General features: G+C 38.7%; 1 protein-coding gene across 1 annotated transcript; it reads right to left on the bottom strand.

Moving 5' to 3' along the window:
• Positions 1–311: 311 nt before the first annotated feature.
• XKR9 (XK related 9) lies at positions 312–2,155 on the bottom strand. The gene is given in 4 exon segments (XM_009986034.2): positions 312–394; positions 519–576; positions 578–921; positions 2,059–2,155. Coding segments are annotated over 4 exon segments (582 nt in total).
• Positions 2,156–14,815: the final 12,660 nt, after the last annotated feature.

Raw genomic sequence — 14,815 nt, 5'->3', positions numbered from 1 at the left:
CTTTCATTTGATTAACTTTTAGCTTTTCCTGTATTTTATTTGTGTGGCTAAAAACTAAAACAGTGAATTATGTTGGATAGATAGATTAAATTGCTGCTTTTCCAAAGTAACTTTGACCAGCACATAGAGAAATATTCATGTTATAAAAGTTTTGTGCAGAATCACAGAAAACAATAGTTATTCAAGCCAGTAACTCTGGTCCATTATGTACTACTCAATGAAAATGCATGACAAACAATGACAGAGAAACAGACTGTCCAGCAAGTATTTGCTTTGAAGTCAATACAAGAAAATCTATACTGTTCATTGCATTATGAAATTTTGAAATCTATCAATTTCCACTCTATCTTTTTTCTTGCCTCTCCGGCAACCTCATCTGAACATGCCTGTGATCCTACAATAAACAACAAGAAAAATAATGCCTAACACCAGACCAAGAACAGTTAGGATGCTCGCAATTGTAAAATGTATTTCCTTAATAATGGAAGGTTTCCAAAACATATATACAAGCAAAATACCTAGAGTTACAACAGTGTAAGTAGCATAATAAATAGAAATGCGAACTTTTTGGTTTTCTTCCCTTTATGTTAAAAAATTTAAAAATTAGAATTATTCCAACAACAGTTCGGTAGAGATGCTCCATCTTCTTAGATTTGCAAAACATCATATGTTGTTTCGAAATCCAGGTGAAGCCACAGATCCAAAGAAATATCAGCAGAATTACAGAACTTCTAACACTTAGCAGAGTGATCAGTGAAATATTGAGTATCCAAGAAGTGACGGTAAGCAGTTTATAGAATAGATACGCTAACTTGGGAAGCACACAAAATTCATCTTTATCAGGCAGAGATTTTTGCAATTATATCTGATAATCAACTATTGCAAAGGAGGTACCACAAAAGGACATACTAATGGCAGCATCTAAACAAAACACAAGGATAAATGTTAAACCTAAGAAAGAGAGTTATTTTGCATTTAAATTTTTGAATGAACTTTTGGACAAGTTCACGACTTCTTAAGGCTTTCTGTATATCACTTTTATATTTCCTCTGTGCACTTGAACAAGTCTTCTTAATTTTAAGGCTCAGTGTAGCTATCTAAATCTAGGCATCTAATGCTGTTTGGAATGCCTATGTCATCTTGCCCAGCCTCTGGCCATTGATGGTCTAGCCTAAGTTGTGTGTCATATTTGCCATCTTCATACACAGATGACTTAGAGATTCCCAAAATATTGCAAATAGCTAATAAAAACTTAAGTTTCAGCAACTGATTTTGAGTCTGGGTGTCTGTAATGTAGAAATGTATAAATAAGACTTAATCATTCACATGGTCATATTTAAGACGAGATTCATCTGACCATTTTGTCTGAGTACCTATTGACTCGACGGGCTATGAAGAAACACTGAACAGCAACATGAGTCTCTCCATTTGATTAGATAAATTCCAACCCTGAGTAAGTCAACGTCTTGCAAATAATGCTGCTAGTTTTAGAGCTGGAAATGGTACAGCTGCTGTCTTGCTTCCGGGAGTTGGACGAGTATCGTCCAACATCTTATTGCCTTCTGCAATGTTGGCATACCCTTAGTCTTTTCTGACTCTGTCCCTTGTCTGTAACACGTGGATGATGGTAGTGACAGCTCACAGGGCTGCTCTAAATACATTACTGATTTCAAGACACCCAGTTAGTAGTTTTAAAAGAAACTGTAAGCAAAAGCACGCACAAAAAAATTGCTCTGCAAATTATATACTAATGGTATTCAAGAGCTTATTTTCAAGTGACGTATCATTATGTTTCTATTATTAGATGTATCATTAAATGTATCATTTCTATTAGATATATCATTATGTTTCTATTAGATATTATGACTTGTGAAATCTTCCTTCTTATGGATTTAGCAGAACAGACCATCTACTAGACCAAAATTCTAACTAAATGCAGAGTAATTACATTGTGGAGTGTATGTTTTCCAAGGTATCTTTAAAATGTTATCCAATCACATGAGTTATCATTTTAGGTAAGATACTCAACTTGCAAATTAAGGAGAAAAGCAGACTCACATTGACAGTAATTGTTTTTGCCATGTTCCATGAGGATGTAAATCTGGACAAAAAGCTGTGGCGTGGTCTCAAGAAAAGTCTTGAACACCCTGAGCATGTTAATATCAGTCACTACAGCAACAGCTTGTTCTTGAATGAAGTTGGGAGGGTCTGTTTTTGATGCATCTCCACTGCTGCTTTATTTAAATGCAGCTGGGCAGCCCTACTGCAGAGCAAATCAATATCTATTAAAAAAGGAAACTTGATTAGACAGCATTTTTTAAAAGTGCAACTCAATAAAATGATAAAGACTAACAACATTTTTTCCCATTTCATTCCCCATTCACATTTTATCTTTGAATATAATCCAGCACCTTCTACTAAGATAAAATTTAGCCCAACATCTGTCTGGTATCAGTGGTATCAGATAAATATTTATGACCAGTAATATAAATGTAATGTAAAAACTACTAGAACAAAATAAGAATTGCTTGAATAAAGATTATGGGCTTTATTTTGCTAGGTTCTTATTTCTTTAAAAGTATTGCATTTCTGAAAATTCCCTTAGCATTTCTTCTCAGTTTCTCTTTGAGATACTCATTCGCTTTCTTTGTGTCTTTTTAAAGGTATCAGTGAATATCCAGCAGTGAGCATTCACATCTATATATAGATCCATAAGCCCCAAGGATGATATCTGATGAATTGCAAACATACAACAGGCTTTAAAAAAAAAAAAACCAAAACACTACAGTGTTATTTTCCAAATACTCAGGAAGACATTAATTTCAGAAAATTATTTTCAAGACACATGGATTCCTGGGTTGACAGATTCTATTAATAATCTGAGTGGTTTTACATGAAGAAGTCATTTGCCTTGCAAATGACTGCACTTGAATGACTTTTAGAACAGTTCTGATTTATTTTCAATTAAGCCTAAATGAACATTTCCTCTAAAACAGCAGTAAATGCAAAGATACATGGAATTAGTTAGTCATGACTGGTGTACATTCTGTGTGGTAAAGAACCTCGTCTGTTCAGGCTATCTCTAATGTTTTGCTTAGAGATAAGTAAAGCCCAGCTCATTTTCAAGACCTTTGCTTCAGGCCTGAAGGTGGACATAACACCTCTTACATTTTAATCAAAAACTGTGGAAAAATAACAGAAATTGGGGGGGATGGGAGAACACCGTCTCCCAAAGATCAGCTTACATCTTAACACAAGCTGTAATATCAGAGCAGCTTTGAGGCGAGACACAGTTGCTGCTCCCAGGAACGGAGTGCACTTAGAATGGACAAGGCCTGCATCTGAACAAACAGAATGCACAATATCCTTGGAATGCGGAGTAGAGTGGTACAGAGGTACCACGGCTCATCCCTGCTATCAGAGATAGAGTGTCCAGTAAAGATAACCGTATAGCTGCCATCAAGGAAGATGGATCACAACTGCTGCCTCAGCAATGATGGTGAAATCATGTCCTGAAGCTGAACTTTGATCATTATAACGTCATTACAATACCAAAACACACCTCCATCTCAAAAGCTACCCACCTCTGGGCTGTGGCCACCCTTCACTGAGCATGTGCTCTGAAATTCTTCTAGTCTGCACCTTTAAACCAAAGTGAGGAAAATGTATGCCAATCCTGACAAAGGTATGTATGACTAGAGTCACTTAAGCTCCACCTGAAAGTAACAAACAGTATAAAAATGGCTTAAGAGAAGAGGATGTTGGGTTAAGACCTACATTGGAACTTCTGAGACCCGTTGATGGGCTGGACTTTTCTCCCCCTTATAGGGACACCGATTGGGTAAGAGCTCTGTGTTACGCACACTTAGTTACTAACATCTTGCTAGCTATTAAAATCATCACTGATCAGTTCTGTTTGTATATTGTTCCAAATCTGTTTTCACAGTTAGTATCTTATCACCGGCTATCCTCGAACCTGTATCCTGTCATGAACATATATAATAAAATTAGTTTATCTATAAATATGAATTTCTGGAAACTTCAATAATTGATACAGAGGATATAAGGGATCTGTTCCAGTGTCGCTGCTTGTGAGGTGGTTAGGTGACCACCCTCCGACCTTGCAGGCTGTCCAGAGGGATTTGTCCCAGTGACACTGTCAGCATAAGCCTGACAGGTTGATCAAATTGTAAAGGGTTCAAGGAAAATCCCCTTCTTCTTAAACGGGATGTGGCAGGCGGGTCGGATACGAGGGTCTCATCTTTCTTGGGAAACGGGCAGGCTGGTCAAATTGAAAAGGGTTCGAGGTAGTCCCCCTCTCTGTCCTCTATTGACTCAACATTGTACTTTTTTGTGGCAAAAACCATTTTGATAACTAAGGGAGGAACCAGCTATTGTATATGGTAATCTTTACAGCTGAGTTTAGGAAAACAGGACAGTGGTTACAACCTGATGAAGGAGCAGAACTCCAGCTGCTGGAAATTATAGTATTTCCACTGTCCTTAATGGACTCACACACACACACACAGCCCTGGTGAATGATCTGACTCATTGCTCTAGTGCTTTGGAAGACAAAGGAGGTAGGTAATGCTCCTTTCTGTAGCAGATGAAATGGGGCAATTCCAGAAGAATGGGTTTCCATGGCTAAAGACCTCTTTCCAGTTGAACTGTTCAGTTTAGGACTGAGGCTTGTCAGGCTTGCTCTGTTTGAAGTTTTCTTGACCTGTCTGTGACTTTGTTTTACTTGGTTTAGCTTGGATTTCCTGCAGAAAAATTGATTTCTTCCAGTTGTCCAGGCAGCTAATTTGTTTTACTTTTGTTCATTTTTGCGTGATACGGCCATAGTTTTATATAGGTAACAGTTTATATAGGCAAGACTAACAAACAGGTATTCTGTATTGAATGAGACATTTATGACGGACATGATGACGTTGAATAGAGAAATATAGTCCTGGTATGATAGCAGAGGTCCTGAGATGTGGGCACACAGGATGCAGTATAGAAGAATACATGGATAGGATGATAAGGGTTAGCTTGACACTGGAGATTCCACAGCTATAAACACACCAATGGTCACTTATACAAATGCAGACCTGGAGCTGGATGAAACTAGTTTGGATGTAACAGGAAGTTGCAGAGAAGTAGGAGAAAGCAAAGTCTGAGAGTGTGTCAGCAAACACAAAAAAGACCCAAAGTGGATCCAAAGGGTGAAGAAGAAAAAGCCATCAACATCAACATCATGTTTCTCTCAGCAAGACTCCAGACACTGGTAATGCCCTTAACATGCTCCCCAACCAGAATGAAACTGCTGACATTAGGACCCAGAGGAGCAGAAGGGTGAGCAAAACACAAGGAAAAGGGATAGGAACAAAGAAATATGTGTGCAAACAATTTTAACCATATTATTATTATTGAAAATTTTTATGCATAGAAGTGTTCTTTCTTTTCCTGTAATAAATAGATCTGGACTAATAATGATTCTTGGAATCAACTGTTATGACTTCACTTATAATAATAACTTCTTGGCTTTATAGGTATATAAATCCTGTGTGTTTGCCCATAAACAGGATTTTGAGCATGACAGCCTTCAGACATCACTTTCAAACCTATTTCTGCCTATTCAATTCCCAGATGTCTTAAGCTTCCAATATTCTTCTCCAGTAAACCCATTTTGACTATAACTAGCTGGCAAGGACAGCAAAAGCAGTCCTTTTTCAAGAAAACTCACTGTTACTCAACTAACTTTTCTAGCATTATAAACACTGCTAAAGGTCTTCCTCTTGACAGAAGAATTTAGTCAGCTGGATTATGAAGATCACATCATTCATTCAGGTCTATTTTCTTGAGAAATCAAGCAGACCACCACAGGCCATCACGTGGTGACCTTACACAGTTGTACAAGCCTGCTAACGTGTAGGCTGAGAAAGACAAGGTCCTGTGCCTTAGCTTGCCTCCTACTTCTATTCCCTCAGGCTGCATCTGAGACGATTTCAAGATTCATGCTGAAGTGCTGCAGGTTCCTAATTCCCTGATCGCCCGCAGGGTCACACGCACTAAGGATCACATGAAACCCATGTGGTTGCAGTTCCTTTACATAGAAAATGGGACAGCAGATCATTAGACACCCAAATCTCATCCCAGTGTGACCTGGGAGCACAGTCCCTGCCTGCTTACAAAGGGAGCTAGGAAGAATTCCTGGCTCCTCCAGGTGTTAAACTTTTAACATCTTCACCATCTTTGAAGACCAAATCCTTTGACCACGGGGGAGACAGCATCAGGGGTTCTTCCACAGCTACAAGCAAAACAGCTGGGATTTGCAGGTCCTAGGTTAAGTGCATGCTAGAGGAATCATGACTTACTCCATGGTATGTTAAAGCATGTCAGCCATACAAGTAAGAATTGCAACCTGGAAGCATCAGTAGTAGGTGTGGAGCAGATATGTTACTACTGAGGAGCCTTAGGTGAAGATTCTTTGCTCTTCTCCTTGCAGAGACTCATAGAATGCAGCCCTGCAGTCCAAGCCATATATTGATTCTGTGAGCTGGCTCTGGATCTGTTATTTACTCCCAAAGGAAACTATTTTCTACTTTTATACTTTTGTGTATTTATCTTACTGTTCTCTGAATAATCGCTCATAAGCAGAGAACTGAACTGTTTGGCAAGGCATCTATAGCTTTTTCAGTTTATAAAACAAATTGTATCCCAAAACATCTGGTTCTTGCATTTAAGATGTAAACATCTGGAGAGTTTGCAATGTTTTCAAGGAAAAACAATTGGGTAGACCAATCTGTTCATTGTCCATGGGCTGATTCACCAGAGCCTGTGTTTGTCCAAGCAGCAAGAAGTAGAAAACAGCTGCACAAATTTCGGGCTGCAGAGTTCACAGCTGAGAAGGCAGATGATAAGCAAGGCAAGAACCAGACATGTTGTAAAAGAAATATTTCAGCTGGATGCACACCTGAAATCACTTGTCAGTTTTTGGAAGCGTATTCCTTCTAAACTGAGTATGGTATACTAGGTTTATAGTGTTATAAGGTGGTATGCTATAGTATTTTTCACTAGTTGTAGCTATTTCAGTTAGTCCACGTCTGACTTTGAATACTGTATAGAATACATTGTTTTTTCTAGAAAAGTCCAAATACTTCCATTCCTCTTGGACTATGTATTAAGTGAGGTGGCGTTCCCAGAGCTCCACATGCCTCTGTCACTTACTGTAGTTCACTGTGACAAATTATTCATCTTTTAAGAGTGTTTTGAGCTTACACCCCCATTCCCATATGCCCATTTGACGTGCAATACTAGGACATTTTAGGGAGGGTCCATTGCTGACTTTTAGGCCTAGTGTTGGACAATTCCATTCAGAGACAAGGGCCAAGTTCAGTCCATACTAAAAGGTAGGTCAGGATCAAATTTGCTCTTTTATCATGCCCACGGCTCACCTAAATACTGTGCCTGCTCTGAACCTATTGTAATTATATTTCTATAATCTATTTCCTATAATATATCTATTGCTATGGAAGTCCTGTGTTTCAGTCTTCAGAAACTGAAAAAAAAAAGGCTTTTAAAATGCTACTTCAACTGGAATAAAAATACAGTCATTAAAAGTATTGGACTGGTTATGTATTTTAAGTAGCGGTACATCTTAAACTGAAGGTGAAATGGGTCTTCATCTTAAACTGAAGGTGAAATATATACAGAAAATGCAGAGTTACCATTTACTTTTTCTCCCTCTAAATTCCTTAATCCAAGGTACTTTTTACTTAATCCAAGGGACTTTTTACAAGGATATATAGTGATAAGACATGAGGCAATGGCTTTAAACTGGAACAAGATAGATTTCTATTAGATATAAGGAAAAGATTTTTCACTCTGAGGGTGGTGAGGCACTGGAACAGGTTGCCCAGAGAAGTTGTAGATGCCCCATCCCTGGCAGTGTTCAAGGCCAGGTTGGATGAGGCTTTGGGCAACCTGGTGTAGTGGAGGGTGTCCCTGGCCACGGCAGGGGGATTGGAACTAGATGATCTTTGAGGTCCCTTCCAACCCTAACCATTCTATGATTCTGTGATTCTATGATTCTATATAAGCTATTTTGAAGCCAACAGAGTAAAAAAATCACCATTTCTTTACAACTGGAATTGTCACATGTGCACAGTAAAGAATTATCAGTGTTTCTAAACATCGTATTCACTTGGATAGCAAAACAAAAGTTTTCTGCTTTTGTAGTGTTGCTTTTTGGAGAACGCAGATGATAGGCCTCCTACTTGTTATAAACACTCATTGAAACACAGATCCACTGTCTCTCTGTTCTTGAGATACTCCTACATTTTCATTATCATTTCGTAAGGGATGAAATTTGCTCCTGGTCTGTAAAATTAAGAAGGCTTTGGCTCTGCCTGGGAATCCACAGAGGTGACAGCGACATGGTTTTGTTGCTTCACAGCTTCACATGTCACAGGCAAGCTGCCTTGCCACTGCTTCCATATCACCTGCTTCCCCTCAGATTTCCACTGAAGACTTTCCACCACAATCCCAGTGCTACACTACACGTCCCATCTCATCATACTACACTGATGAAGATCAGGGTGTCATTTAGAAATTCACACAGGCAGCGTGTGAGAGACCTGGCAACAACGATTGTCCTGCCTAATTTCTGGTCACGCAGTCACAGTTTGCAACATCGTATAAATCCTTAATGGAAGGAAAATTATTCTCTGCTGTATGTTAAACTTAATCTTCTAAGTATCAAAAGACTTGGATTAAATCCATGAAACTGATGTAACTAAATCAATACTTAGGTCAGTAAATTTATATTAAGAAAATGTGATCAAGCACATATTACTATGTGAACTCTAACTCACTTAAAGTAGCGTTACAAACCTTCCACTTTTAATTGACTCTCTGTACCTCAACAACTTGGTATCTTCAATACTTTTCTATTTATTTTGTCCTGTGGAACTTCTTGTTACACACATAAACTGCTAGAGGCATGTTACCAACTTCAGTCCTCATTTTTGACTCATTCTTGGTTTGGGTGTGACTTACCAGGTGCCAAGTCTGTACCAGTATAAACTGAACATAACCTACCCTTTTTCAAGGCCAGGTTGGATGAGGCCCTGAGCAACCTGATCTAGTTGGAGATATCCCTGTTCCTTGCAGGGGGGTTGGACTAGATGACCTTTGAAGGTCCCTTCCAGCCCTAACCATTCTATGATTCTATGATTCTATGATACCCTGAGTCTCAATTTTTCTCATTGCCTTTTAAAATGTGTAACGAAATAATCCCAGGTTCAGCAAAACACTCACATTTACTCTGATGTCTCATGGATTTAGAATTCACCTTTACAAACACGCAAAAAAATCTTTTTCATCTGCTCCTGTTCAAAGATGCAGGGCACCTTGAGCCTACCTTTAAGCATCAAGAGACACAATAGTAACTGCCAATATCGTAGAATCATAGAATGGTTAGGGTTGGAAGGAACCTCAAAGATCATCTAGTTAAAACCTCCTTGCCATGGCCAGGGACACCTTCGACTGCACCAGGTTTCTCAAAGCCTGATCCAACCAGGCCGTGAACAATTCCAGGGATGGGGCATCCACAACTTCTCTGGGAAACCTGTTCCAGTGCCTCACCAACCTCAATGTAAAAAATTTCTTCCTTATATTTAATGTAAATCTGCCCTCTTTCAGTTTAAAGCCATTGCCCCTTGTCCTATCACTACATGCCCCTGTAAAAAGTCCCTCTCCAGCTTTTTTGTAGGCCTCCTTCAGGAACTGGAAGGCTGCAATAAGATCACCCTGGAGCCTTCTCTTCTGCAGGCTGAACAGCCCCAACTCTCTCAGCCTGTCTTCACAGCAGAGGTGTTCCAGCCCTCGGGTCATCTTCGTGGCCCTCCTCTGAACTCACTCCAACAGCTCCATGTCCTTCTTGTGTTGGGAACTCCAGAGCTGAACGCAGTATTCCAGGTGGAGTCTCATGAGAGTAGAGTAGAGGGGCAGAATCACCTCCCTCGACCCGCTGGCCACGCTTCTTTGGATGCAGCCCAGGACATCGTAATGGCTGCTGTCTGTATATCCTTCTATTCTGACTGAGATGGTTATTAACTGCTAAAATTTAGTCTTCCACAGGTGTCCTTGACTGATGCTGCAAACTGCTACACATCAGTGGACTCCAGAATTCATATGGTGCCCCAGGGAATTGTCCTCTTTTTCCACATTGACTGACTGTGTTATTGTCTTAATGTTGACTGTTATCCCGCAGTCTGTTCTCAATTCTACCAACATCTGTGTGACCCATTTAAATGGATCAGGCTGAAGATAATTTTAGTCAGCATAGCTAATATATACTTTACCAACTTAACTTTACCTCCTTGCAGAGAATAACATTTCATATGAAATATAACTACAGGTCTCCATTCTTCTCATTAAAAGAAATGAAAGCCTTCTTAGAGATTAAATAATTTTAATTTCATTTTTTCTGGTTTTTAATATGGATATATTCATAAGTGTATACTCACATACGATTTCTGTATTTATCACTTAGCATTGGCAGTGGGATGACATAACCAGACTGACTGTCGTTGTGCTGTGCACGACACAAATATAACACAATGAAGGTCCCTATTTTAAAGATGGAGCAAGAGGTGTAAAAGACATAGGAGAGAGTGAAGAAGGGAAGAAAGAAAGGAAAAAATGAAGGAAGGTAATTTGATTAGGTGTATTCACATCTTATAATTCAGGAATCCTAAGTTTACTGGCCAAGTCATATATACTGGCTAGGCCCCTACTTTCCTCTGTAGCGAATGGAGAATATAGGATCCTGCCTGGACCTTCTGGAGAAGCTCAGCTTAACAAGCACGACCTGACTCCTGACAAAATCTGTTTTTATTCATTGACTGTAGAGATAAACTTGAGACACTCGTCTAAATTAACTGGACAAATCAGGTGACTAAGAAGGACAGGAGGAAGTTGTACATGGACACACCTAAGAAAACACGTATAACAGGAAGTATATAATAGTTGATCACAAAGCTACAAGCATAGATGTCAGCTTGCTGTTATCAGTTTATACTTCACAGTATGTATTATCACACTGCTGAATTTTGAGGAGTGGCTGGAAGAACTCTGTAATTTATACACATTGACTTGGAAATTTTCCAAGCCTAAGTGGCACCATAGGAGAAAATATCATTTGTGCAATAGAGAACAAGTGACCAAGCTGACTACATTGTCAGTGCAAAGGGCAAAATTATGTTTACTGGATAATAAGCCACTCAGAGAAGATAGGGCTAATTCTGGGAAGGAAGCTTTGAAAATTATAGAAATTCATGGTAAGAGGTATGAATTGGAATGGGTATGAGTTCAGGTAAATCCAAGAGTTTCGTGGATTACCTTAGAATTAAGTTAACCCATTAAGATTTGCCCATAAAAGTAGGATTTTGAATAGATACAAGCATTGAGTTAAGATTACAGTATCGAGAGTTGTAGATGATTGGAGCTTGGATCTGATTCTGAAAGTTTATGTTGAAAGCTGAGGTCTTAGAGACAGGTACTAATCAGCAGGAAATTTTAGGGGCAATCCAGACATCTAAAACCAAGACAAAGGTGAAACCACAATTACAGTCCTGAACAGATTACAAAGAATGAGGTCACGGAAGAGAAAGGGGAAGGAGGAAGGTTTTCAGCCAGACACTGAAAGAGCGGCTTCTGCCATTCTACACCGCAGTTACTGGCTTAACATTTATCATCAGTTATCAGAAAGAGAGGCCATGGTTTTAATTTCTTTTGGAAGAAACAAACTCAGAGGGGCAGACAAAAAGGAGAGTGCTACAGTAGGCCCTGAGACATCCTCTCCAAAAGGCAGAACCTAGTAGAGTCCCTGTGGCCAGGTCTTGGTATATCTCACATGAACCAACCCACGTCCACAGATCTGGTTAGTGAATAAGAAACCATCCAGAGAAATTGAAAAATTATTTTCTTTTTCTTCAAAATGTAGTGTTTCTAAGTTTTTTCTAATATCTGACACCAGAAAAGCTAAACCTGTCAGTAAATACTCCTCTGTGAGATCTAAAACTTCAGGATTGTAAGAGGTAGAGGAGCAGAAAAGTAAAGCTGACGGACAAAAGGAAAAAGAATATTGAGAGGCAAAAGTTAATTGTGAAATGTAAAAGCTCCATCATTTTCATTAATCCATGATCACATGAACATGCTTGTGAGGGGAATTTTTACATTGGCATAAATACATCTTTCGTCACTGTCCATAGATTAGTATAGGAAGTTAAAGGAGGCATTTTAAATAAGTACTTTATTAAGTGCCTCTGATAAGTCTATATTCACTCACGTTTCTTGCATGTTGCCTACCCAGAATAATTAAAATTCAGGACTTTTTGCCAACATCATTCACCTCAGTTTTAAAATGGACGCAAAATCTTTGCACAAATGATCTCTATAATGATAATTTTGTAGCAAAGTCACTACATAATGTTAAGCATGTGGTATCTTAAACTACTTCTTTCAGCACACAAAGGTTCCTGTCAAGATTAAGTCAGTCCCTGGAGGAAGTACTGCTGCAAGTATTCTTACTAACTATTCAACTATTCATTTCACTCCTGAATCTTCGTGGGTTTTTTACATATGGTTAGACTCTCAGGTTCAGAAATTACCTCTTTCTTCAGCTGTCTCACCTGCTTAGTGTAATCAAATTAATTCTTTTCTTAACATTGCTTAAAAACCTTATGTTTATCGGTTACAACAGTACTACTCTGTAAAGCAAGCATTTTTATTAAATATGCCCTATCAAAAGGCTGACGAATCAAATACAGTTCAGCTGTGAATGATAAAAATTAATACTTAAAGGTAAAATGAAAGAAGATCTACATTTCCTTCAAAACCTGACATAATTTACCCCTAGCATAAGCAGAGAAAAATCCATTTGTTTATATGGAGCAATAATTTCTAAGGCCAGAAATGGCTTTGTCCCTGAAGCCATTTTAAGCATTTCTTAATACATTGTCTTAAAGCAATATGATTTCTCATTTTTAAATAAATTGTAAAACGTGCTTACCGTATAAAAATTCCACACTGAAAGAGATGAACTAGAAAAATCCATTCTGGCTTCTCAGTATCGGTACCTTCTCAGTCAGTTTTAAACCACTCATAACTAAATATCTGAGTTATTAATGATGAAAGACCTCTACAACACAGTATCAATATAACCCAACGATATTGTCCTTGACAGAAATATTTACTAGCTACCCAGAAATCCACTCCAATATCAACTACATAAATTATAATTCCACCAACTGAAAAAATAACATTCTGCTTAGTGCATTTCATCACGCCTTAGACTGTCACTGTTGTCATTCTCTCCTCGCTTCATGTAAAGGAAAGTCAGAATCAATCTAAACGCTTTCCTAAACTGGAGTCTTTTTCCTGATGATAGCACCTGCTTATAGTGCTTTTACACAAAGGAAAGTTGGGTTTTGTATTTTTATTACAACAAAGGAGCTTGCATTTTTCTGGATTCATGATTTAAACATTAACTACACCGATACATGTATATTCTGGAGAAGACAAATGTAAATCGTCTCTTTAATTGGCAGAGTCATTCTTCATCAGTGGTTTCTAAAAAGAAGAAAAAAGGAAGATCAGCAGTAAAAATATTTTAAAGTATCATACAGCAATTCACACCACCATTTAAACAAGCATGTACAAGATGCAGAATGTACTGAGATATCTGTGAACAATCAGCCCAAGAGAAGCTGCACCTCTGAACCTGAGATGACCCACTCTCCCAAACACAATGACTCTCCACTTATCAAGCTGTTTATTCCTAATAGTTGGGAAATACTAAGAAACAAGCTTATCTCTACTAGTTTTAAAACCAGTTTATGAAAAAAAGATTGATTCTTTCCCAGAACTTTCTTAACTTCTGAGCTATTCTCTCTTACTGTGCACTGAGAAAACTCTTCGGGTCTTAAGTACACACCATTGTATCAGAGTACACATCATCATGTCGTTTCCAACTGTGTTATTGCATTTGTGTGCATTCATCTAGTGATTTTAGCAATTCTGGTTGTTTTTCCATATGCAGCAAGAAAGTGCTGAACAGGATTACAGCTCTCCTGTTAAAGAGACTTGTAAAGAACCAGACCTGAATGGGTCTACACTTCTTCAGGAAATGTCTCCCAAGTTGTGTGAGTAGTAGCTACACACAGATGACCTAACCACATTGTCTACTACAAACAGAATTAATTCGCACTCCGAACTACGTTTACATTAGCTAACACTGCAAGGATTCTTGTGACCTGTTTGAGCAGTCCTTACATATCTTTCCTCTGTAGATCCGTGGTATTTGCCAGACGAAACAAAAAAGCTCTGAGGCAGTTACATTCTTTGTCTCATTCATTTCCACCTCTGCAAAGCTATAAACATTAAAATGACGAAGTCCCTTACTTCATTTGCATATCTTAGGAAAAAGCTGCTGGCAGCAATCCCACAGGATCGGATGCAGGACATGCCAAAGCACCGGGTTGGGGCTGATGCCACTGCGAAACAGCAGCAGACAATACACGGGGAACAGCTGCGCCAGGGAACTCGGAGCAGGGGAAGGGCATGCGGAGGCAGGCCTCCTTTGGATTTTTGTGAATTTAGGCACACTGCCACAGAGGAATGAAATGAGAGAATTGATTATTATCACATGAACAAAGCTTTTGAAAGGTAATGACTGTTCTTCACGTGTGTTGACTTGGCTAGTCTACACTGTGACCTAGGTACAAATCCAAAAAAGAGAACTTAAGCTCTTAATTTTCTAATGAAG

This window comes from Tauraco erythrolophus, chromosome 3, assembly GCF_009769465.1.
Source record: "Tauraco erythrolophus isolate bTauEry1 chromosome 3, bTauEry1.pri, whole genome shotgun sequence".
Lineage (NCBI taxonomy): Eukaryota > Metazoa > Chordata > Aves > Musophagiformes > Musophagidae > Tauraco > Tauraco erythrolophus.
Note: the sequence above shows the minus strand (reverse complement) of the source record. Positions and strands in the feature narration are given on the sequence as shown.